Raw genomic sequence first — 22,244 nt, 5'->3', positions numbered from 1 at the left:
CCACTTTGGGGCCAAAGTCATGGGCCAACAGCCTGGTTCACCAATGGGGCAGAGAGCATGAGGGACCGCATTAAACGAGAAACAGCCCCAAAAGCTCCGAGGAAGACGTGGATATTTGGGGCTCCCGTGAGGAGAAGCCCAACCTCAGCCGGTCCTCGGGGAAGGCGAGGAGGGGGGGGCGGCGAGAGGAGGAACAAAAGGCGATGGCTTCCCTCAAAGCCAGCCCCCGGCTCGGCAGCACGGGGAGGGGGACAGGCGGAGGGGCTGAGGGAGCCAAAACTGGAGCTTTTGGGAAGGGAAAGGAGGAAAAGAAGGGCGGCTGCCCTCCGGGGAGCCGGCGGCGGGGCCGCTGCCCCCCGGGGGTCGCCCTGAGGCGGGGGGGAATGGCGCAGCCGCGCCGCGGAGCCGGGAGGCAGCCTGAGGGGGCGAAACGTGCCGCAGGAAGCGCTGCCTCCCCCCGAGGACGAGCCCGGGGACTCGGCGGGTGTGTGAGGGCGAAGGGGGTGTGGGATCCGAGCGCTTTTAGGGCGGTCATTGCAGGGTCCCAGCTGGGAACGACCCTCCCGCCCCGGCGACTCTTCCCCCCCGCCTCAGCGCCGGGTGACTGGAAGGAGAGGTAAGGGGCGGCTACAGCCCCGTGGAGGGTGGGGGGGGGAAGCTTTGGGGCGCCTCTTTTTTGTTGGGGGTGCCTCTTTTTCTTGAAAAAAGGGGGCTGCCGTGCCGGGAGCACAAAGAGGGAGCTCCGAGGAAGCGGCAGAGGGCCGGGGAGAGGCCGCGGTTCCCGCCCGGGGGGGAAGCGGCGCTAACATGGAGGGAGAGCCGGCGCCGGGGACCCACCCCGGGGTGGCCTGAGGGGGGCACGGCGGCGGCGGGGGGAGCCCTTCCCTCTTCCCCCTCGGGCAGCACCTCGGTTGTTTTTTCCCCTCTGACCTCCCCAAAAAACCCAGCTGGAGCCGGGGGAGGGAGTGCATCCTTCTGAGAGAGAGGCTGAGCCCCCCCCCGGCTCCGTGCCCCTCGCAAAGAGCCGAGCCCGGGGCGGAGATGCCGGGGGTCGTGTGGGAGGGATGGCGAGGAGGGTCCCGGAGGTGAGCCCGTGGTGGCCGTGGAGCTGAGGGGGGAACGAGGGGAATGAGGGGGACAGGGACAGGCAGCGCCTTTGGGCTCTGGGGGCCCCATGGGGTTGGGGTCCCCCCATGGGGTTAGGAAACCCCTATGGGGTTGGGCCCCCCTCCTGTTCGGAGGCGTCTCCTCTTCAGCCTTGAGGTGGTTTAAAAAGACGAAGCGCGCCCCGCTGCCTCAGCACAGGGCTCCAGGTGCCCACATTGCAGGACTGGGAGGGTTTGGTCCTCTCCCAAGGGGTTGGATGCCTGTGGAGAAGGTGCAGGAGAGGTTGGAAACCCATCTTCCACAGTGGGGCTTTCTGTGGAGAGAGGGGTGCTTGAGAGCCTGATGGCATCCTGCTTGAGGCAGCGATGTGTCCATGGGGGAGGTTATGGGATTTGGGGACATTATGGGATTCAGCACGTCCTTATCTCCCCGCTCTATGTCCCTGTACAGGAGTCAGGACCCCCCGGCTGAGTTTTTCGGAGTCGAGGTAATGGCTGAAGTGGGTTGGTGGGAGATGGCTGGAGACCCACGGCGGTGCCAAGAGGGTGCCCAGCGCCCATGAGCTGACCCCCGAGCCTCTGCTGCCTTCGCCGGGATGGGGAACAGCGGCTCCGCCGTCAAGGTCTGCGCCGATCACCAAGGAGGCATCAACTGGCTGAGCCTCAGCCCTGACGGGCAGCGCCTGCTGACAGGGAGCGAGGATGGCACCGCGAGGCTCTGGAGCACGGCCGACAGCCAGTGCCACGGCCACTTCCAAGGTAGGGCGGTTGCTTTTCGCCTGCTTTTTGAGGCTGGGAGCCTGGGACAGGCCACACAGTGTGTTCTGGGCTCTTTCAGTCCCTGCTGCCTGCTGCGCGGCCAAAATCATGCTTGTTTTCTTCTGGGCTTTTCTGAGGGTTGGTTGCAGTAATGTTAAGCAGAAGCTCTTTCAACCCAAACCAGGTTACCAGCACTGCTGAAGGCACGGATCCTTTTATCTCAGGGTGTGGAACTTCTGTCTCCTTCCAGAAGCCTTCTGTTTTACAACCTGATGAAATCCTGACTTTTTATTATTGTCTCTCTATTTTTTTTGGTCCTTTTAATCATCTCACTTTTCAGATGATCTTTATTTAGAAGCTTTTGACCCAGAAACTAAAGTTTCTGGAAAGAAACTTTAATAAATAAGATTTTTTTTTTCCCCACAGAACTTTACATTTGACACAGAAATGTTAGCTGCTGGGCTTTTTCATTCTAAATTGTTTTTGCGTTATTAACAAAATTTATTATCCTTAAACTAACATTTGAATAATTAAAAGGAGAGGAAAAGCTGTGCAGAACCCAGTCATGCAGGGGTCACTCTGTGGACCAAAGATTATGTTTGTGTTCTCACTTACTCGTGTTCTTTTTCTCTTAAAACAGGGAAAAAAAAAAAAAGGAAGCTCTTAACGTTTGGAATTTCTGATCCTTTTTTCTTCCAAAAATAAACATTGTTTGGATTTTTTTTATTAGTTTGTCTGCTTGTTTTTAATGATAGAGTATTGTCTTTTCCCCCACATCCTGCCATAGTTCTGTCTCCTGGAAAACTCCCTGCATTTGCTCTTAAGGGTCAGAAATCCATTTAAAGCACTAATTAACTTTGGACTAGAAAGATAAGGATACTGGATATTCCAAATCTGGCTGCGAACTGATTGCTTTGGGGGTAAACTTTAAGGAAGGTTGGATAGATTGTTTGTGAGCTGTCAGTTGAATCAGATAATTGTATGCATTTTATATCCATGCACTCACACAATTTTTGTGTAAATTCATGTTATAAAAGCCATAATTACTAATCAACCTGTATCTGTAGCACAGCTTCAAGCTTCTACCACAGCATAACCGACCGACTTCTGTGGTGGCTGTTTTTGACCAGACCATCACCAGACCCTGTCTGCCAGAGGGGGTTTTGGCATCCTTTGTGTGGCTCAAGTCGTATCGATGGTTAAAATCTGACTGACAGACTTTATTTCAGTAACCAAAATGCTGTTTTGATCTTCTAAGGGCAGGATTAGAAGAAGCTGCTGCAAGAAAAATGCCAGTGGTTGAAACCTGCCCCGTTTAAGCTGCTTTGCAAAACGTTTTCAAGTAATATGAGGATGGGTATAGTTTACGTACAGTCCTACTTACAGGCCTGTTTAATTTTTGACATCTGGCGAATTTGCTTAAGAGAAAACAAGCCTGTGTGTTTTGTAATGTGGATTCTGATTTGCTGATTACTAAAAGGCTCTTGAAGTACAGGAATTTTAACAAAATCACATTTTTGCAGTCAGCAAACCCAAGTGTTTTACTGGACAGTCTGCTTTCCCTCAGTTGTTTAGTATCTTGTTTGTACAACACGAATCTGTTTTTCTAGTGTCTTTGTCCACTTCTCTCCCTTTAATCACGCTCGTCCTTTTTATATTTTTCTCTTTTCTAAATCCCAGTAAGGCCTTCTGGCTTCAGCCAAAGTCTGGGGCTCTCTTGTGACACTTCAGAAGAAACAGTTCTGGTCTGAAAACTTTGTCTGAATATATAAATACGAAGAAGTGTAAGAGGTAAAATCTAGGTAACAATCTCATCAGTTACCTAGATCGGTGACAATATTTCACAGAAGAAATCTTGGACAAAGCCGGGCCCCAAATCCTAAGGTGGTTTTAAATGCAGTTATGTTTCATAAAACAACGTCACGTCTTGCAAAGCAGCAACAGAAGCCTCGGGTTGCAATGTAGATTCCTCTTCACTACCACTACCATATTTTTCAGCATGAAATTGTAGTGTAGCGGTTTTGCCTATTGTAACAGTAAATTCCCAACATACTCTGATTACTGTGTAAATAATTCTGCTCGTATTCTTTCTTTCCGTGTCGTTTCCTAAAAGTGCACTGATGTTTTGAAAACCGTGTTTTCACTCAGGTTATTAGTCCTGGTGGGGAAACTACTGGTTGACTTTTAGTTAGTTACATTTTTTTTGTTTGTGTTTCATTCTGCTTGGACAGTGAAACTAAACTTGCTGCTAAGGCTCACGTCTCTTCCTTTTTTCATAGGTTGATGATTTAGTTTAGGACTGTTGTTTGTGTCCTGATAATGGGCTGAGTTGAAATGCAGCCTTTTTTTTTCCTGACAAGAAGAAGAAAGGCAAACCATTTTTTATTTAAAACAAACAAGCAGCCCCCACCCCCCTTTTTAAAATGAGTTTTAAACTCCAGTAGGCTAAATTTTATTATACTGATCCTAATTCAGCTCACTATGCTTTTATAAAATGGTATGAGCTGCCTGATGGGTGGAACTGTGCTGTTTTACTCTTTCACTTGATCCTTATATCAATAAAGCAGAGTTTTGTACTGTTAATTAAACACGTTGTGTTTTACACAAATCCTTAAATGTGAAGAACATGGTTGTGCATTTAAAACTAGGGCTTCTGTCCATTTGTTGGACTTTTAGTTAAGCTGAAGAGCACACCTAGTCTGCCCTGCCTGCGTGCACTGTGGTTGAATGTCTGTACCTCTCTGTTCATGTTTCTAGGGCATGAAAGCTACATCACCTTCTGCCACTTAGAGAACGAGGCCGCCTTCACGTGCAGCGCCGACCACACCATTCGGAAGTGGGACGTGGTGACGGGCCAGTGCCTGGCCATTTACCGAGGACACACCTCAATTGTTAACAGGTTGGTTCCACGCAGTTCTTCCATTGTGCTCCTGTTACCACGTGTGTTGTCGTTTTACTGCAACTTTCCATTACCGTGCTAATAAAATAGGTTGTGTAAACCTTTGAGTGCGAGCTACACGTGTTCTGTGCTGTAATGATTCGTTTTCCTAGCAACAGTGCTGACACATCCACAGACAGCAGATAGGAGAGAAATGAAAGGCACACAGCAGGGGAATTGAATCCAGTGCTAGGAATGAAATTCCACAAGAAATTATTCAATTGATAACAGATGCTTCTGATAAAGAGATGTAAAAACATCACGTCAAGCCTTTGAGTCACTGAGAGGCATAAAGTCGGGGCTGTTTCTGCAGTTACTATTCCTGCTCGTGCACATGAAGTTTAGTATGAAGCTGATTGTGCATGACTGATCGGCCCATTGTAAAGTCCTCTTAATCACTGGGATGGTTTTAATTAATCACAAACAGAGCAGTAAAAGATTGATTTCTTTTTATGTGTGTTTTTTTTGTTCTTTACCGAACACAAAACCCATACGATGTGTAGCTGGATCCTGTAAATAGGAGGGCTGGCTCTGTCTGTGTTTTGGCACTGGCCTGATTTTGCTTGAATCAGCAAATGGGGAAATGTGTTCCCTATTCATAAGTCTTTGTTGCCAGTTTGAAAGGTTCCAGAGGACCAAACTCAGCTGACAAAGGAGATAGGTTATAATGTTCCCTATCTCCAGTTGGGAAATGTGAACCGCAGAGATTGTTCTGTTATCCGTTATGTGTTTGTGCAGCTTCAGCTCGTTATTGCGGAGGCCCAGTGAGCTGAATTCTTGAGCTGCAATCTCTAGTTTGCTCTTTAGTCCTGTTAGAATTGGGGTGCTCTTGCTCTACCCTTTTTAAGATCCTGCAGTATGAGAAATTAGCTGTACAATTTTTTTTTCTGCACTCTCTATCTGTTGATAGAAATATGTTTGTATTCCTACACCATTAGTTACAGTTCAGGTTCTTGGAATGTATTTTGTAGTTTAATTCCAAGCGATTTTTGTAGGTCAGTTTATAAGTAATTATCTGTAAAGAAATACTAATACGCACTTATCAAGAAAAATGAGCTTTTTGTAAAAACAAAAATCCACCGCCAACTACAAAAACACGCAGAAAAACCACGACACTACCCGCCCCCACACTGCCCCTAACAAATTAACAGCTGTTAATTAGCGTGTATAACTTACAAAAAGTAGTAGTGCTGCTGGAAAAGAGTAGAAAGTGTAGAAAAATGTCTGTTGCTAAATAATGTGTTTGAAACAGGCTGAATCAGAGTTATGTGTCTTGTGTTCATGCTACTGTTGCTAACTTCAGTGTGCTTGGAAGGCAAATTGGGACAAAAAATCAGATTACGTCAAAAGAGTGATAGTGTTAATAAATATAAATGTTATTTTTGACAGGATCCTGGTTGCCAAAGACTATCTCTTTAGTGGCTCCTATGACAGGACAGCCCGCTGCTGGAGTGTGGACAAGGAGAACCAAATCCAGGAATTCCGGGGCCATCGGAACTGTGTCCTGACTCTAGCTCACTACTCCTCCAAGGATGTCCTCGAAGAGGAGGAGGAGGAGGAGGAAGAGGAGGAGAAAGTGAGCAGAGACCTCCTGGTGACAGGTAGCACGGACTGCACTGTTAAGGTCTGGTGGGTGTCCAGCGGGCGCTGTTACCAGACTCTGCTGGGACACACTGGGGCTGTTTTATGCCTTATACTTGACGCACCAAACAGGGAGCTGTTCTCTGGCAGCACGGATTACACCATTCGAACGTGGAATATTGTCACTGGTGAGCAGTTGAAAGTGTTCAAAGAGCACCAAGGATCAATAATTTGTCTAGAGGTAAGAATGGAGGCCTTCTCAAGAGCAATTTGAAGCGGGTGTCCATATCCTGAGTGTGTGGGCCTCAATTTTCTCTTCCATTCACAGAATGGAAGCTCTTCTGAGACAATTTATAAATGGTGAGCGTAAAACATTCATGAAATAACAAAATAATCGTGCTCTGTGGTCTAGGAACAACTCTTCTTTCTCTGAAACGTGTTACGGTGTCCTCTTGGCTTCTAGTGGCTGTCTTGGTTTAACTTCTACCTCAGTATTTATTCAGAGCTTCCTAGGTCTTGAAATTCATGTGGGGTTAGCAGGGAGCACTGTTCTTCTGAGTAGGGTTATGTATGGTCTGTGTTCACCAAACTCTGAAGAAATTTAACCTGAGTCCCGTCCCCAGACACAGGGATGGATAACTTAAAAAGGGAAGGGTAAAAATCAGAGTAAAGCAGATACCTTCCAAAGAAAAAAAGGACAAAACACCAAAAAAACAACCCAAAATTATGGGCAAGAGATACTAGGAGAGCGTAAAGCTGAAAGAAATCCTGCTGTTAAAACCACACAAACATATTCTGAGAAAGAGATGGCCAAACAGTAGAACGGGCAAGGAAAATGGAAAAGAGAAGTAGAGCTTGAGGGAGAGAAATCGGAAATAGTGAGGGAAAGAGGGAGAAAAAAATCAGCGTGACTTGAAAAACTACCTTATTTTTCTGTTTGCAGTATTTGGTGGTGAATGTTGCCAAGTTTGCTAATGTTGGAGGGGAGGGAAAGGGGTTAAGGAGATGAAGAAGGAAAAGGGGAACCACGGAACAAGTATTTGTCCTGCAAAGTCCGTTATTCACCAGAAAATATGAATGGGGTGTTTAAAGGAGGTTTGTAACTTAAATTTCAGGTCAGGAAAAAATGTGTTTGAATAGATGTGTCATATTAACTTCCATCAGACAATAGTTTTCTCACTGCTCTACTTGTTTATGGCCCTACCAGCTTTTCCTTTAGGGAGGCTGCAGTATCTGTTTTTAATAGCTGTGCAATAAAAGTTGCCTTTGTTTCTGAAGAAGATGGTCACAGCCGACACTAATGGACTGAAAACCCAGTGGTACTGAAGGAATTCTGTTTTCCTGCAGTATTAGAAAGGAGAAAAGAGCGAAATCGTGATGCCCTGGAGTAATCTTTGTCTTGCTTGGGTGTTACAGCTTGGTCCTGAGATACCGTGGTCATGTCTTTGAGGATGCTCAAGTAAAGCTGCTGCTGTTCCTAGTGTCACGCTATGTTTTGCTGCTTAATTGCTGCCCTTCTCCGAGGCACAGATTGGCAAGGACAGAGCTTGCTTTAATTTAATTGGGCTCTCGCTAAAATCGTTAGACAAAACTGGCTTCACCCTCTCCCAGAAGCCTGGGAAATTCAATTAAGTTTTTTGATTGCTCCAGAATGAGCAGTGCTCCTCCGCTCGTGAGCACGGAGTTAAACAATGGCTTTAAACAAACACAGCTTCTTGGGGGGGGGAGAAGAAAGGCGAACCCAACACATCTCCTTGGAAAACCTGAACAATTTGGGGTAGAGGAGGGCTGCTGCTGCCAAGGCTGTGCTGGCAGCGCTCCTGGCCAGATCCTCTTCCCGGAGCCCATTGCCAGTTGGTGTCTGAGGCTGGGTACACGCTGCCCCACGGAGAGCCCGCAGTTTTAAGGCCTCTAAACCCTACCCCAGCTTGAAGAGTCGCTGCTGAACAGCTTCAGCCTGTCGATCCTTCCTAATTCCTTCCTCTTTCGCACTGGGTTCAACATGAGCCCTTCTGTTCCACTTGGCTGCCTCTCTGTGCAGCCCACGTGGGATTTTTCAGCCTTTTATAAAAGGGTCAGTCACCAGAATCCATTCAAAGGTGGTACAACAGAAGGGAAACTTCCTGAGCAGAGGTGTTTTGTTTTTTTATTATTTTTTTTTCTTGTTGTTTGTTTTGCTCTGCTCTTTGTCCTAACGACTTTTTGTTCTCCCGAAGCTTTTGGAGCCTTCTTTGCCCAGGGCTTCTTTGTGTCGGTGTTGCAATCTGTGTCAGGGAGTTAGAGGAGCATTTTTCTAACAGTGGGCCAGGGAGGGCTGAGAGGTAGTTGCGAGTCCCTCCCGGTAGCCAGCAGTTTTAATTGTTGGCAGTAATTTGGTTTCTTCAGGGTAGAAGAGTGAGCTGCTAATTACCCCAGATTTTTACTCCCCTGTCCTGGAGGAGCAGAGCTGGTCCCAGCAGTTACAGGCGGTTGCTACCTCCACACCGGCTGGTTAATGCTTGTGTGAGGAGACTGGTGGGGCAAAAAAAAGTACTTGTTTTCATTTTATTTATGCAAAAAAAGGCTCCGAAGGCAGGCTGACCTTTCAAAAAGTTTGCGAAAATGACTTTGGCCAGAGGACAGGGAAAGTTTGGATATCGAGACTGTGTTTTTCCCCAACTTTAAAATGTGCTGTCATTACCCGGAGTGCCCCGGGATGCTCTGAACTGCTGAAATGAGGCCTGGGCTGTTCCCGTTGCTTTCCAGTAAATACCAGGAGCCTTTCTGTAGCGTGGATGGAGCCTTTCTGGGCAGATAACACAAAGCACATTTGTGTTTTCCGCCTTGCTTCCTGCAGCATGAAGAGCAGAGAGGTGATGCCGTGGACACGTTTGGATTTTGAATGTTCCTCAGTTGCTCTGAGATCCTTTAGGTGCATTGATTGGAGGAGCCTGAGGATCCTAAACTAGGAGAGAAAGCCCTGGTTAGCTTTTAGCTCTCCTTTTTCCCCTTTCCTTGGAGATCCTGGAGGATGGAGTGAAGAGAGTGAGCCGTTCCCATCTTCCTGTGCCTCATCCTTCCCAGGCTGACGGTCCTGCACGTGCTGTGCTCCCCTCATCGTTCCGCTGCAGGTCCCAGCTTCCCCTCCTGCCACTCCTCCTGCTTCCACTGACGTTTTCCCAGAAGACTTGCTGCCTGCTGCGAGGATCGTGTCCGAGCTCGGTGCCGTGGCAGCTCAGGCAGTCAGGCGAGGTAACCGGCAGCCAGAGCTCCCTCCCTGCTCTCCCGCAGCGCGTCGAGAGCTTGGCAGGCGAGGGCCAGCAGCTGTTCTGCGTGCTCCCTCTCCGCCCAAGAGCCAACGGTGAGGTTTTATAGGAAGCAACGGGGAAGAAGCAAGGGTGGGCTGAGAGGAATCACGCAGCTCGTTCTGCTTCTTCCACTTAAAAAACTCGGAGCCCTGCTATTTGTGATTAATAATCGATTTTGCTTCTCCTTAACGCGGCCGTCTGCAGTAACCCTGGCCTAAATATTTCCTTGTGTATGTTGTTCCAAACGCCTCCAAAGCGGTTTTGCAAATCGTTCTCAGGGATTGCTTTGTCGTTTGCCGATTGTTCAGGCCGAGTATTTGTAAAAGCTGTGCTGCCAGAAGCTGGCAGGAGGAAAATGATCCAGCTTGGTATTTAGCTTGGATGCTACAGGGAACGTCCTTACGAGGATGAGAATTGCAAAAGGAGTTTTAAATGAACACAAGCGGGCAAGGGCTTGCTTCTGGTTTTCCTGCAAGAGATCCTTTGTTGGGAACATTCCCTTTGGTCGTCTCTCCGAGCTGGCGAGGAGAAAAGAATGCTTTGAGCAAAGCCATTGCCTGAACTCCGTTTGTGCACTTAACTGTTGTGAGCACGGCGACAGAATTGTTTTCCTTGTCACATCAACTGAATGAAGTGCACGTAGGTTTTGTAATTCGTTGCATAATTCATCAGGGGGTGAAGATACAAATTAGAGGGATCTGAACTTGTACAACACCTTTAGAAAAGGGTCGTGCTTCTAGGACCATTGCTTTGCACTGAAGAAGTTGAAAAATGCTCTTTAACAGCCAGACCAGAGAGCTCACTCTAGATGGATTCTCAGTTTAAAAAAAAAAAAAACAACAAAAACAAAACCCAATTCCTTGCCCACAGGGAGTTCTTTAGCTCATTAAAATGAATGTGGTTTGAATGGGATCCTGAAAGTCTAACTCGGCTGAAGGCTCGCAGAGCTGTAACTTGAGGCTGCTCCAAGCTGGTGATTGCTGACTTGGAAGCAGCTGCGAGCAGAAGACCCAGCTGACAGGTTGTAGGAACACCGACCCCCACGAAGAGGATGAGCTGGCAGTGGGAAATGGGGTCGACATGAACTCGAGGTCCTGGCAGCCGGTCGGGGGCTAAATTGTGGCTTACACAATTTCAGGAGACACGATGGGGAGAGCAAAGTCCGTTCCTGGAAGCTGCGGGGTGAAATACCTGCCTAACAATTCTGCTGCTGTGCTGTTGGCATTCACACAGGTGGAAATTGTCTTAAGCTGTTGCAAGTATTGACTTCAGCCAAGTCCATGGAGCAACAGGGTTGGGACTGCCTTGAGAGACCGGCCCTTGGTTTGCTGTTTGGTGGAGCTGTGGCGTGTCTAGGGGCTGCCACCACCAGCAGGGCTGCATAAGATGAGCAGTTTTAAGTAAAACCTGGAAATGCTTCAGTGTTTGCAACCTGTATTTTGCCACTGCTGTATCTTTGCAGCTTAAAGGCCAGTGTCACTGAGCTTCTTCACGGACCAGCACACCTCCAGGACTTTGGGCTAAGGACTGAGACGAATTTCCTTCCTTCTGCAGCCTGGGTTGCATCTGGTGCAAAGCAAAGTCCCTCAAAGCAAGGAGGAAAAACGAACAGGCCAGAATTACAGCTATCAACGTGGTGTTTTTTTTTTTTTTCCCCTTTGTCTGGCTCAGGCTTTAAAACCGGGCATCTGATTGTCATCAGCTTTTTTTTATTTTATTATTATTTATTCTTTTGAAGCTCCTCGGGTCTGAAATGCCCACTCAGCTTGTTAGTAACCGAGCTGCGAGTCCCTCGGGTGCTGTGTGCTCTGCCACAGGTGGCCTTGCCTTGCCTTGCCATGCTTTGCCTCGTCCGGAACTTTGTCGGGCTCTTAGCCAAAGGGAACAAAGGGCTTCAAAGCCAGCCAAGGGAAATACAGCTCTGAAAATATCCCTGCTTCTCCAGGCACTTGCAGATTACAGCGTGTAACTCTTTCTCCTGATCGTTTGGAAACCAATAGCTGACAGGCTGGGGTATATTCGGGAAATCTATTGGGTGAAATTTTACGTTTTTCCTTTTAAATCATAAAGAAGTTAAATTCTTCACTAAGAACAGGGCTGGGGATAGGGAGTCGGGTAGGGGTTTCGCAGCCTTTTGGGATGAGGGAAGGGAAAAGGCCTGATAGTTTGTGACGGGGGCTGCAAGCCCACAAGTATTTGCTGAAAATGAGCGCACCTGGATGCCCGGACACAAAATAGGGTGCCTGTGGTGGTACCAGGGAAACCTGGCCCCCATCAAAGCTACAGCATGGTCTTGCCTGCTGGTGGAGAAGGCAGCATGCTCCGTTTTAAGGTAGAAACTGTTTCAGATATCTGCTGCTGGTGGATCTGATTTGCGTCTTCACCCTGAGCTGATGGCTCTCGCTGGGTTTCCCCACCAGCAGCTCCTTCGTGCCCTGCATTTTGCAAGCACCACGGTTCTGCTGTTGGGCTTGGTCTGTGCCATCCAGCGGGCTGCTCCACCTGCTGGGATTTCTGATGGGATTTCTGATAGGAACGATGCCTTTATGGAGTGGGGATGGTGGTGGGAGAGGGCGAAAAACATTTCAACCTGGCAGAAACAGCGTGCAAAGAGCAGAGAAGGAGGGTTTATAATAATGCAAGGTGATGGAAGAGCCAGCCTCTTAAAAGTGACCTCAGAGCAAGACCCAGCTCCATTTTTTTGTCATTTGTTCTGCGCTTGGTTTCCTGCAGGTGTCTGCCAGTCCCTTGAGCCTTCTGATCTGTGCGTGGGGAGGGGAACCGTGGTGTTGTTCCTCCTTAACTTAAATCCTGTGTCGCTGGGGAGTTGGGATTCCCCCTCCCGGCTCTCTATGCCTTTGAAACAGATTGCCACAAGTCTCTGAACCTTACCTCGAAGGGTGGCTGTGAGAGCAGGTTGTCCTCCTGCCTTCAGGTGGTGGCCAGCTCTCAGCCTGGGCTCACAGCTCCGTGGAACTGTGCCTGTTGAAACCTTCCGCTCATTTTCCTCAGCTGAAAGCCGAATGCAAGGCTTTTCTTTGCACCAGAGGGCTTCCCTGTGAAGCTGTTGGTGTGTACCAGCTGGCTTCACAGCCTTGCACAGGTCAGTAACGTCCTCGCTGTCTCAGATCCCCTCCTGCAATCCTTCCCTTGGCTGTGTCTGCGTGGAAAGGAGAAAACAACCTCGTTCACTGCTGAGCTCACAGGGCGGAGGATGATGGCCATCCACGAAGAGCTGTTCTTTGGGTTTTACAGGCAGGCTTGCTCTACACTCCCAGCAGAAGAGAATCTGGCTGAAAATGTTTAGAAACCCGTGTGAGAACAGTTAATCATCTAATCTTGGTCCAAAAAGACTTCTGGAAACAAAGGTACAAGACCCGAGGAAGAGTGAGCGTTTCCAAACGACCTTGAGCAGAGCGATCCTGTTATTCTCGGGTTTCTGTTGGGTGGAAATGTATTTTGAATTTACATTTTTTTGTTACTCGAGATTGTTCTGGGGTTTTCGTTTTAATTAAAACGAAGTGTTTTAATTAAGTGTTCTTGTCAGCTAGGCTCTGCAGAGACTGCCGCGCAGGTTTGTTGTGTTTTTTTTTTTTTTCCCTTTTTTGAGGCTGTTCAGTCAGAAGCCGTGACTTTGGATGAGTCACTGCAGCGCAGCTCTCTCACCAGCAGGCCTGAGAGACTCTTGCTGATGTTTTTTTTTTTTCTCTTCCCTTCAGCTAGTGAACCGGCACCTGTACTCAGGCAGCGCGGACAGGACGGTGAAGTGCTGGTTAGTGGACACTGGGGAGCGAATCCAAACCTACAAGGCTCACAAGCACAGCGTTAGCACTTTGAAATACCACGCTGGCATCTGTAAGTTGCCTTTCCTGTGTTCAGCAATCCTCTGTCTCCTTGTGGATGTTTGTCTTTGATCAAAGCTTGTTCCTAGAGGACACAGTAGCTGCGAAGGCTTGTGAAACCATCGCTTTTTTCAGCTCCAGCATGTTTTATGTTCGGTATCAAACTCTGCTGTGCTGCTCCATGTGAGAAGCTTCGATCTTCCCATCATTTCCCACCTCCCTCTTCCAGCATGTGAAGGGGCAGCTGCTTTATTTCTGCAAGGAAGGGAAGGGGCTTGGATCCAGAGCTGTCTGGGGGCTGTTTGTACGGCCACACTTTGGCTTCACCAGTCTGATGTCTGTCAGTCTGCTTCTGCTGCGTATTTGGGGACACAAAGTGCTGCCCTGTGCCTGCCTCTGCTACCCTGTCAGCGCTGTGTAAGGGATTGTCCTAAACCAGAACCACATCTCAAGTCCACATAACATGCTCTGACCAAGAAATCTCTTTAAATCCCTCTCCTGGCTGGTTTTCCTTCTGCATGCCATCTGTGTGCTTCGGGGTTTGGGTTGCAAGGCTACGGCTCTGCTTTTATCAGCCTGTTCTTCCACCACTGACATTTGGTTTGATGAGCCTTCATTCACTTCCCAGACAAGTATTTCTCTGCCATCCACATCACCTAGTGAACAAATACCTGTCTTTAGCTGCTCTAGAAACTGCAGAGCTTTTCTGCTTGTGATTTCTGTACTTCAGCTCTGCAACCAACACGTAAGACCAACTGAATGGTTGCTATTGGGCCTTAATAACTCTTTTGGAAGATTATTGGCATGGTGGTGATGAATGGGCTGTTGGACATGGCCAAATACCTGACCACATCATCATCCAGTAACTGAACTCATTGCTTAATCGTGTTTGGAAACAACACAAAACCAAACCCAGAGGTAGACTTAGATTTTTAGCAGGTAAGCCTTTTTTTTTTTTTTTTTTTGGCCTTCCTTTAAATAGACCCACAGCACTACCAGCCTCCATTAAAATAGTTATCATAATCATAATTTCTGGTTAATTTCAGCTCCCAGAACTGCCCCGTGCTCTAGTTGCTGCTGATTTAAACTTGTGCAGGTGGCTAAAAGGCTGAAATGGAAGGGAAAGGGGTCTGAGCTTATGCTGCAAAGTTATTATTGCTCAAAAGAAGAAAGTCAGGCTCAGACAGAAGTTTAATCATCTGGGGCCACCCCCACCAACCCTGCGGCTTTCTTTCTCTTCCCCCTCAGCCCCACGCCCTGTCCCTGCCGTACACATCGCTGCGTTTCCCTCACAGTCTCTCAAAATGCAGGCAGTGTTGTTGCTGCATTTAGTCAGACCTGTGAAGAACATCCTGATAGTGTGAGAGAAGTGTGCGTAGTGTTAGTTAAAAATCTCATTTTTAAATCAGATGCAGAAATAGTAAAGGTGTCAAACAGGGCAAATTGAATCCTTCCACTTGAGGGGCGGAATACACGTCATGGAAAAATGCTAGGGCTGCGACTGAATAATAATCCAGATGCGTTTTAATTCTTGAAAGGGGAAATTTCCCCCTGAAAATGAATTTATATACTATGATTGGTTGTGTTACAGTAATGCAATTCTGTAATAGCTGCAATTGTGATTGAAACACAGCTATTAGCTACTGGGTAAGTAAGTGATCAAAGGCGTATGCACTCGATACCAAATATTAGAGTTAATGTAGCTTGAAATTCGAGCTGCTCACCTAGGACAGATGGGCACTGTGCGTGCATTCGCTGCTTTTCAAAAACGTGGAGAAAATAATTCCAGATAAATTAACTTTGTTATCCTTTATGTCGCACGTGCACCTGCCCAAGAAGACGGAAAGAATCTCAGCTGAGAAGTGGTAATTTTCTTTTAGAAGATCTGTATTTTTTTTGCTTGTTATCTGATCAGTACCCACAGGCTTGGTGCCTCAAAGATTTCACAGTGTAAATAAGGAAATGTAGTCAGAGGAAGGCAGGAAAAATATACGCGTGTTTCCTAAATGGGTCTATCATATAGGGAGGCCAGACAGATCTGAGAACTAAGCCTAAAATAATCAGAATATGTTTTTAGTGGCTTTCCTCAGTATGCTTCTGTAATTAATAGCATGGGGAATATTAAAGCTTGTTCTCAGCTTCATTAGCTTAATGATATTGGCTTGGTTATTTCTCTCCTGCAGTATGTGCATGGTCATTAAAAATTTAATTCAGTTTATTTTTTTTCATAACACAAAATTCCCAAGGGAACATTTAAAACCTGTCCACCCTCCCAAGATACTGTGAAATTTAAGTAAATTATAAAAAATGAATTGTTATTTTTATATATTAATTGCTTGTTTCACAGAGGTGCACGTATAACCATATTTAAATGCTGAATCTGGGTTACATCAACAGCTCAGCTCTAAAACTCAGAGCTGTAGAGAAGCTCCCTAAATCTAGAGTGGCAGTTCAAAAGACGTAAAGGATGCTTGTCAAAAGCAAAATCCTGATAGCTGAAACAAACTGACAGCTGCACAGCGAAAACAACTCTTAATTGGTTCTTACTCGGTGTGTCTGTGTGTAGTAGGCATTAAGTGATTCCCGTTCACTGAAAAAAAATACCTTGTTCTGTGCTTTACATCGGTGTTACTGCTTTGCAGAATGGGACAAATGCTTTTTTAGGATTGTGTTGGCAACTGAGTTTAGGCAGGCCCATGTAAAATGAGGCAGATTTTTCCACATCCAGATGTTTCTTGAAGGTGTACCCCGAAGTACCCAGCCTCCTGCTGTTTAATGGGAAGCTGAAAAGCTGGTGGCAGTGGGTAGCCCGTTCTCATCTCTTACTTTAGCCCTGAATTTACCATGTGTTAATTTACCAACGTGCTAATTTCTTCACATCTATTTAGAAATCCATTGCCCAGCTTCTCCCAAAAGATAAGACATCAGAAATCTGTTGTTTTCAGGCATTTCAGTTCTGTAAAAGTCTTTCCACGCTAGTGGCTTTTGCAGAGCCATGAAAGGCAGGGAGCAGTGCGTATGTTGCTTTTTGCACATCTGAAATTTTTATCTCTAGATAAACTCGAGGAATTTGGGGTAAGTGAAGGGAAAGTAACTGTTCACGAGGACAGTTTGTAACCCTTAGAGCATGCAGATGTGCTCCCTTTGGGGCATAATGCTAAGCACACAGCCTAAATGTTCAATACTGTCTTACGCTTCCTGGCTGCAGCAAATCCAGGGGTCTAACGTGAAGCTCCTGAAGAGCTGAGAAATTGTTCTCTGAGCATGTTAAGATACCCTGCAGAAACCTGATCCTCAGTCAAAATCCCTGCTCGTGCTTAATTTAGTTTAAAAACACAAATCTTGCAGCACATTTACAATATCTAGCACCTAGAAGAGAAGAGTTACAGCCCAAATCCTCCAGCAGTTCTGTGCTGTGCCGAATCAGGTTATAGCCCAGGCCTTGAGTCGCTTAAAGGCTCTGCTGCTTGCAAAGACCCTAAGCTGCAGGATTTAGCTGAAGAAATCTACCACGCTGGAAGAGTTTATAAAGCTTCCCGTAAAGCTGCCTGCACCTGCTGCTCACCTCCGAAGCCAGATCTACCCGTGGTATTTCAACAGAGACAGACACGTTCTGACAGTAAGCTTTTGGTTGAAAATGGGGGAAAATACGTAAAATGATGAAGCTAGGGCTAAATTCATCTGATCAGAATGGGAAATAGCTACAAAGGGATGTGTGGAGGGAGTTCAGTGTTTGAAAACTACAAATGAAGCCAGGCGTGCAGGGGCTGAAATTAAAATGATCAGAACTTGCTCTACCTGAGAAGAGGCTCAGGCCAAATGATGATATGCCCCAGTCCTTTGTGAACTGGTTTTGGGAAGGTTTGTGGACTGGTGTGAACTGGTGTCACGTGGCTGCTCACGCCTGGCCTTGTGCCACGCCGTGTGGTTGCTTTGCAGTGTTCACAGGAAGCGGGGATGCCTGCGCCAGAGCTTTCAATTCCAGGAGCGGCGTCCTGCAGAAGATCTTCCGAGGACACAAGTTCATCATCAACTGCATCCAGGTACCAAAGGGGCTTCTCTGCTGGGATTTCACTTCTGATTTCTCCCCCGTTGGTTCCGTGAGCTGCTGTGGCTCTTCTCCCTGTGACGTTGTGCTGGGATAAGATGAAGCGTCACAGACTCAAACATCCCCCATGCAATTTTAGAAAAACTCTGTTGAGGATAAGTGAAACCTTAAAAAACTCTATATAAAATAATAAAATACTGCCTCCGGCATATATTTTTCTATAGGTATGAAGATGACAGAGCAGCTCCGTATTTATCTCTGGTCCACCTCCCACCAGACAAAGCGAAGAGTCTCTGCTGCTGGGTTAAAAATGTTCTGGAAGTTAATTGAAGCCCTTCAAAAGTTGCACGCACGTTGTCCTCAAGGGCTACGGGTGTTTCAGTATGAAAGTGGGGACGTTAGTAATCCTTGCGGGCAGTGCTAAGACCAGTTTTGTGGTTTAAATTACACTGCAAGGAGTCCTGGAGGGAAAGTTTGAATCCCTGGGTGTTTTGGGAGATCCACGTTTCCCCACATCAGGCTCTCGGTACAAGCCGAGCACAGGATGAGGATTTTGATGAAGAGCACGAGACTCTGTCAGCATTTTTGGCAGGCTGAAGGTCGAAAGAAAAATGAGAGGGGATGAAATTCCTGTTGGAGCTGATCCCAAGCGTACATACTTGCGAATATGCTCCTCTTGTACGTTTTTTTTCTGAATTAGCACGTGGCTTGCTGGTTTTAAACTGCAAATGCTTGGATGTTGAGCAGGTTTTGTAGCAGAGGATCACCTGGATGCAGGTGAAGTTGGGTAACAGCTGCGAGAATCACTTTGTAGCACTGATGAGAGCAGAGCTTGCCTCTGTACTTTTTGTAATTTAATTCCCAAGGGCAAAACATCCTGGGAAAGGAGAGGACTGAGAAGTGGCGACCTTAATCTGAACCGGTGTGGGAAGGGGAGGATGAATGAGGCCGATGGCTTTCTTCTGGGGGCAGGGGGGTAGCTGGAAAGACGGCCAACGGAGAGAATGTTGCAATGAGGAACATAAACTTCAGGGCAGCATTGAGGTTAAATTTCTGGAGGTTTGCAAGAACAAAAGATCTCAGAGAGGGAATTGTGCAGGTTGTGTACTGCAGAGGAAGGATGGAGGTAAGGAGAGCAATTCCTGACCTACCCACCAGTGCTGATTTCGGTGCTGCCTTCAGCTTCAGCTTCAAAACCAGCAGGCTGAAACCAGCACAGAAATTCCCAGCTCCAGCCTACACTGACACTAAGAAGTTAGCTCCCCGTTGCTTTTCTGGTAGATTTAAGTTATAAATAACCCTTGCTGTTTACATTTGATGGCTCTGTGAAGTGGCTGAGAAACGAAGCCTGACTTGGTAACATCTCATCCCACTCCAGCCATTTTCGTGATAATTTATACTGGCTCCTGCGACGAGTTATCAGGTCTTAAGGTTCGGTTCAAGCTGCGTTCGCTCTGATTTTGGGTTGTGCTCGTTTGGAGCCATGCAGTTTGACGCTGTGTGACCCTGTTGTTGCAGATCCACAACGAGTTGCTGTACACGGCTTCCCACGACGGCACGCTAAGGATCTGGGACATCCGGGGGATATGCAAGAGGAATAAGAGGCGCTTGAAGAAGGAGAGGTCGGCGCAGGGCAGGAGCTCGCAGAAGGGAAGCCTCTCTCGGCTTTTCAACAACAAAGTGGGCTGCATGGTGCAGCAGGAGAACGGCGACCACGAGACCGTTGAACTCATGTGACTGTCCGGAAGGGACTTCTCAGCCATGACCAAAGCTGAACCTTTTGTTTTCTGCACCACTGTGTCCATGTAACCCAGAACTTGGGAAGAAGAGATGGGAAACTGCTTTGCTCGAGCCTTTTAGAAGCCGGGATTGATTCTCTGGGACTGGCAGACGGACTCCAGTCAGGCCACCCCCCCCCCAGCTGACTCTCAGCTGAGCAGTACTGGGAGCAGGGGGGGGTCAGGTGATGTCTCTGTGCTGGGTGTGTAATTAAGGACTTGATTTCCGACTGTTTTTTTTTTCCAGTTTTCTCTGGCACAGAGGCGTTGCACCCTTCTGCCTGTCAGGTACCTAATGAGAAGCGTTTCCTCCCGTTCCTGTTGCCTGCTCACATGCCCTCTGTCCAGCTGAATGTAGCAAGTGGAGGTGCCTTGCAGTGGGACTACGAGTTCAATGATCAAGGCTGACCTTCGGCTCGATTTTTTGCTGATCAGACCGATGAAGGCGGGAGGATACGGCCCAGCAGGGAGGAGTTTAAAGCAGGCTGGACACCTCTCTGGGAAGCTGAGAGCATCAGGACAGAGATTAAATCGCTAAATGAGAGAACAAGCCACACCTCAGACCTCTTGGGCCAAGGCACAGCAAGTTGTCCTTCTCCCAGCCGCCTCGTAGGAGCCTCCTTTAAGCTCTCACGCTTCAGAAAGGAAGCAGCAGTGGCCCCGTGTGCTTCTCGTGTGCGCTGCCAGGGGCGCACACGCTGCCAACCACCTGTTTTTCCCCAGGCACAGTTTCCCAGATGGGAAACTCCTTACTTGTGTCTGGGACGGGCTTCGGCACAGCCAGGGCTGGAAGCTGGGCATCCTCCGTGGGCACCAAAGATGTTCCCTCCATCCATGGGGAGTTTTGAGCATGTTTTTGAGGCAAAACAGGAAGATTTATTTGGTGATGCAGGAAAGAGCTCTAGATGTCATCTCACCTCCTTATGGGGTTATGCCTGGCATTGGTTTGCTGGCAGCGTTGCTAAGCAGTTGAAGTCGAGGGTACTTCTCCCAGTCTTTTTCCAGGTTCATTCCTTTCTGATAACCACTGAGCCATGAATAAACAAGGGTTCTTCTATTTTTCTATTCGCAGATATAGCTCTTTGTAGACCCAGTACAAAAATAGCTACCCACATGTTTTTATTTTTATGGCTTTATTTATTCTGTACTACGGCAAGATAAAAAAAAATGCTGTAATTCCTTTTTAGAATGGACTAATAAACATGTGGCATTTACAGATAACTGCCTGCTTATTACTCGTGTTTGGAGCGGATTTGGCCGCCTGCGGAAACGCAGCAGCAAAGAATGGCTGGAATATGGAAAAATAAACATACGCTTTTAAAAACATTTCTTTCCTTTCTCGCAGTGTTGGGGCCAGGCAGGCGCGCTGCGGAGCTGTCCTGCCTCCTGCCCGTGACCAGATGGAGCTCAGTGATGGAGCTCGAGCTCAGTGTCTGTAGTCAGGGGAAGGGGTGACTGGCCCCAAACAAGAGCATAGTACTAAGGAAAAATTGCGTGTGACGAGGAGCCACGCACAGCAGCTGAAGCCCTGCCTTGCATGGCTGGGTCAGGGCTGTCAGTGCTGCTGCGTACGCTGCTCGCCTCTCCTGCTGAGCAGCTTCCTTAGCTCTTACCTGGCGGGTTTCTGCAGCTAGTTGGAAAGAACATTCTAATTATGTTAAACGCCTGCTAAGAGACCAGCTTTGGAGGGCATCTGCATACTGTACACTAATTCCCCTGTAACTCCGGCGGGCCCCTTTGTAGCTTGGCGCTGGCCCTGCGGGAAATGTTTCCCTTGGTTGCTGGGGGTGCAGGCTCGGCACGCAGCTCAGTTTAGTTGTGTGGTGCTTGGGAATCGATGCTAAGTAGCAGGCCTTCAGCAGACATGGACAGAGCTGCACAGATGGCCTGGCACGTTCTTTGTGTTCAAAACTCTGAACTGCAGGCATTTTGGGGCAGACGTGAGAGCCCATCACCGAGCAGCTGCACAGGGAGGTCACAAATGGATTTAATAGATGCAGAGCTCCTAGAGCGGAATTAATGAGTCAGTATCGCTTCTGCCTGCTGCTAAAGATATCTGCGTCTTCAAGCACAGGTTCAAAATTAACTACACCTTTTAGCCAATGCCTCCCGCCCGGCTTAAAACTGCAGGCACAGTTACTGGGGGGCAGTGCTGGCAGAATTACATCACTGAGGAATGGCTTCTCTGGCAGACACTGCATGTTGTGATGCTAATTTTAAATTCCTCAAGGACAAACGTGCACTTCTCGAGCTGTCATTGCCACTTTGCTATGCAAGCCACTTCAAAGAAGAGAAAAGAGCCCTGTGCAGCCCAACGCTGCCTTCAGTGCATGCCTATGGGCTAGCATAAGGCAATGCCGTCATGCCTGGAGGTTTGTGAACGTTTTAGCTGAAGGAAAGCAAAAATTCATGCTTTCCTACCTATTTCTTGTTATATCCTTGTCCATGGACTTTTTTTTCCCCCATTCTGTTGTGTATTTATATATTTTTTTTTGCTCAATATCATTCAGTAGTTCCTCAGTGCATTCCCCTATAGAAATGGGATAAAACAGTTGCTGTTTCTTTCCTCAGCAGTTTGTAAGAAATGCTTCAACCTATGAGGACAAGATACAAAACTACCTTGTTTTTGTAGCATTTGTCTTGATGCACAAATGTGAAATAAATACAAATAATTCCTTAACAGTGTAATCATTCCCTGCCTTTTGCTGCCCTTGACAAAGGTAGCCAGGAAAAAAAGAAAAGTCCATTACTGAAGCCTATCAAATCCGTAACTGGAATGGTGCTGTCGTGCTGCAGGCCGTGGCTCCGCTTACAGCACTGTGTGTGCCCTAACACAACTGCAAGCCCTCATTTCCGCCACTGCTGGGTAAGAATGAACTGGCACCACATAAAAGGTTTTCAGTTT

The 22,244-nt window shown here is 47.5% G+C and overlaps 1 protein-coding gene across 1 annotated transcript; it reads left to right on the top strand.

Moving 5' to 3' along the window:
* Positions 1-213: 213 nt before the first annotated feature.
* WDR86 (WD repeat domain 86) lies at positions 214-20,560 on the top strand. The gene is made up of 7 exons (XM_068673384.1): positions 214-616; positions 1,558-1,865; positions 4,623-4,764; positions 6,193-6,625; positions 13,391-13,526; positions 17,453-17,556; positions 19,080-20,560. Exons 2-7 carry the CDS (start codon positions 1,703-1,705, stop codon positions 19,296-19,298), a joined length of 1,197 nt encoding a protein of 398 aa, XP_068529485.1. The 5' UTR covers positions 214-616; positions 1,558-1,702; the 3' UTR covers positions 19,299-20,560.
* Positions 20,561-22,244: the final 1,684 nt, after the last annotated feature.

This window comes from Anas acuta, chromosome 2, assembly GCF_963932015.1.
Source record: "Anas acuta chromosome 2, bAnaAcu1.1, whole genome shotgun sequence".
Taxonomy (NCBI): Eukaryota; Metazoa; Chordata; class Aves; order Anseriformes; family Anatidae; genus Anas; species Anas acuta.
This window is presented reverse-complemented; position numbering and strand designations above follow the sequence as displayed.

Excerpts from the sequence above, each read along its gene's own strand:
- WDR86 (XM_068673384.1), top strand. The coding sequence starts at position 1,703 with ATGGGGAACAGCGGCTCCGCCGTCAAGGTCTGCGCCGATCACCAAGGA. Across the intron at positions 6,626-13,390 it reads GATCAATAATTTGTCTAGAG|CTAGTGAACCGGCACCTGTA; the intron begins GTAAGAATGGAG and ends TCTTCCCTTCAG. Across the intron at positions 17,557-19,079 it reads TCATCATCAACTGCATCCAG|ATCCACAACGAGTTGCTGTA; the intron begins GTACCAAAGGGG and ends CTGTTGTTGCAG.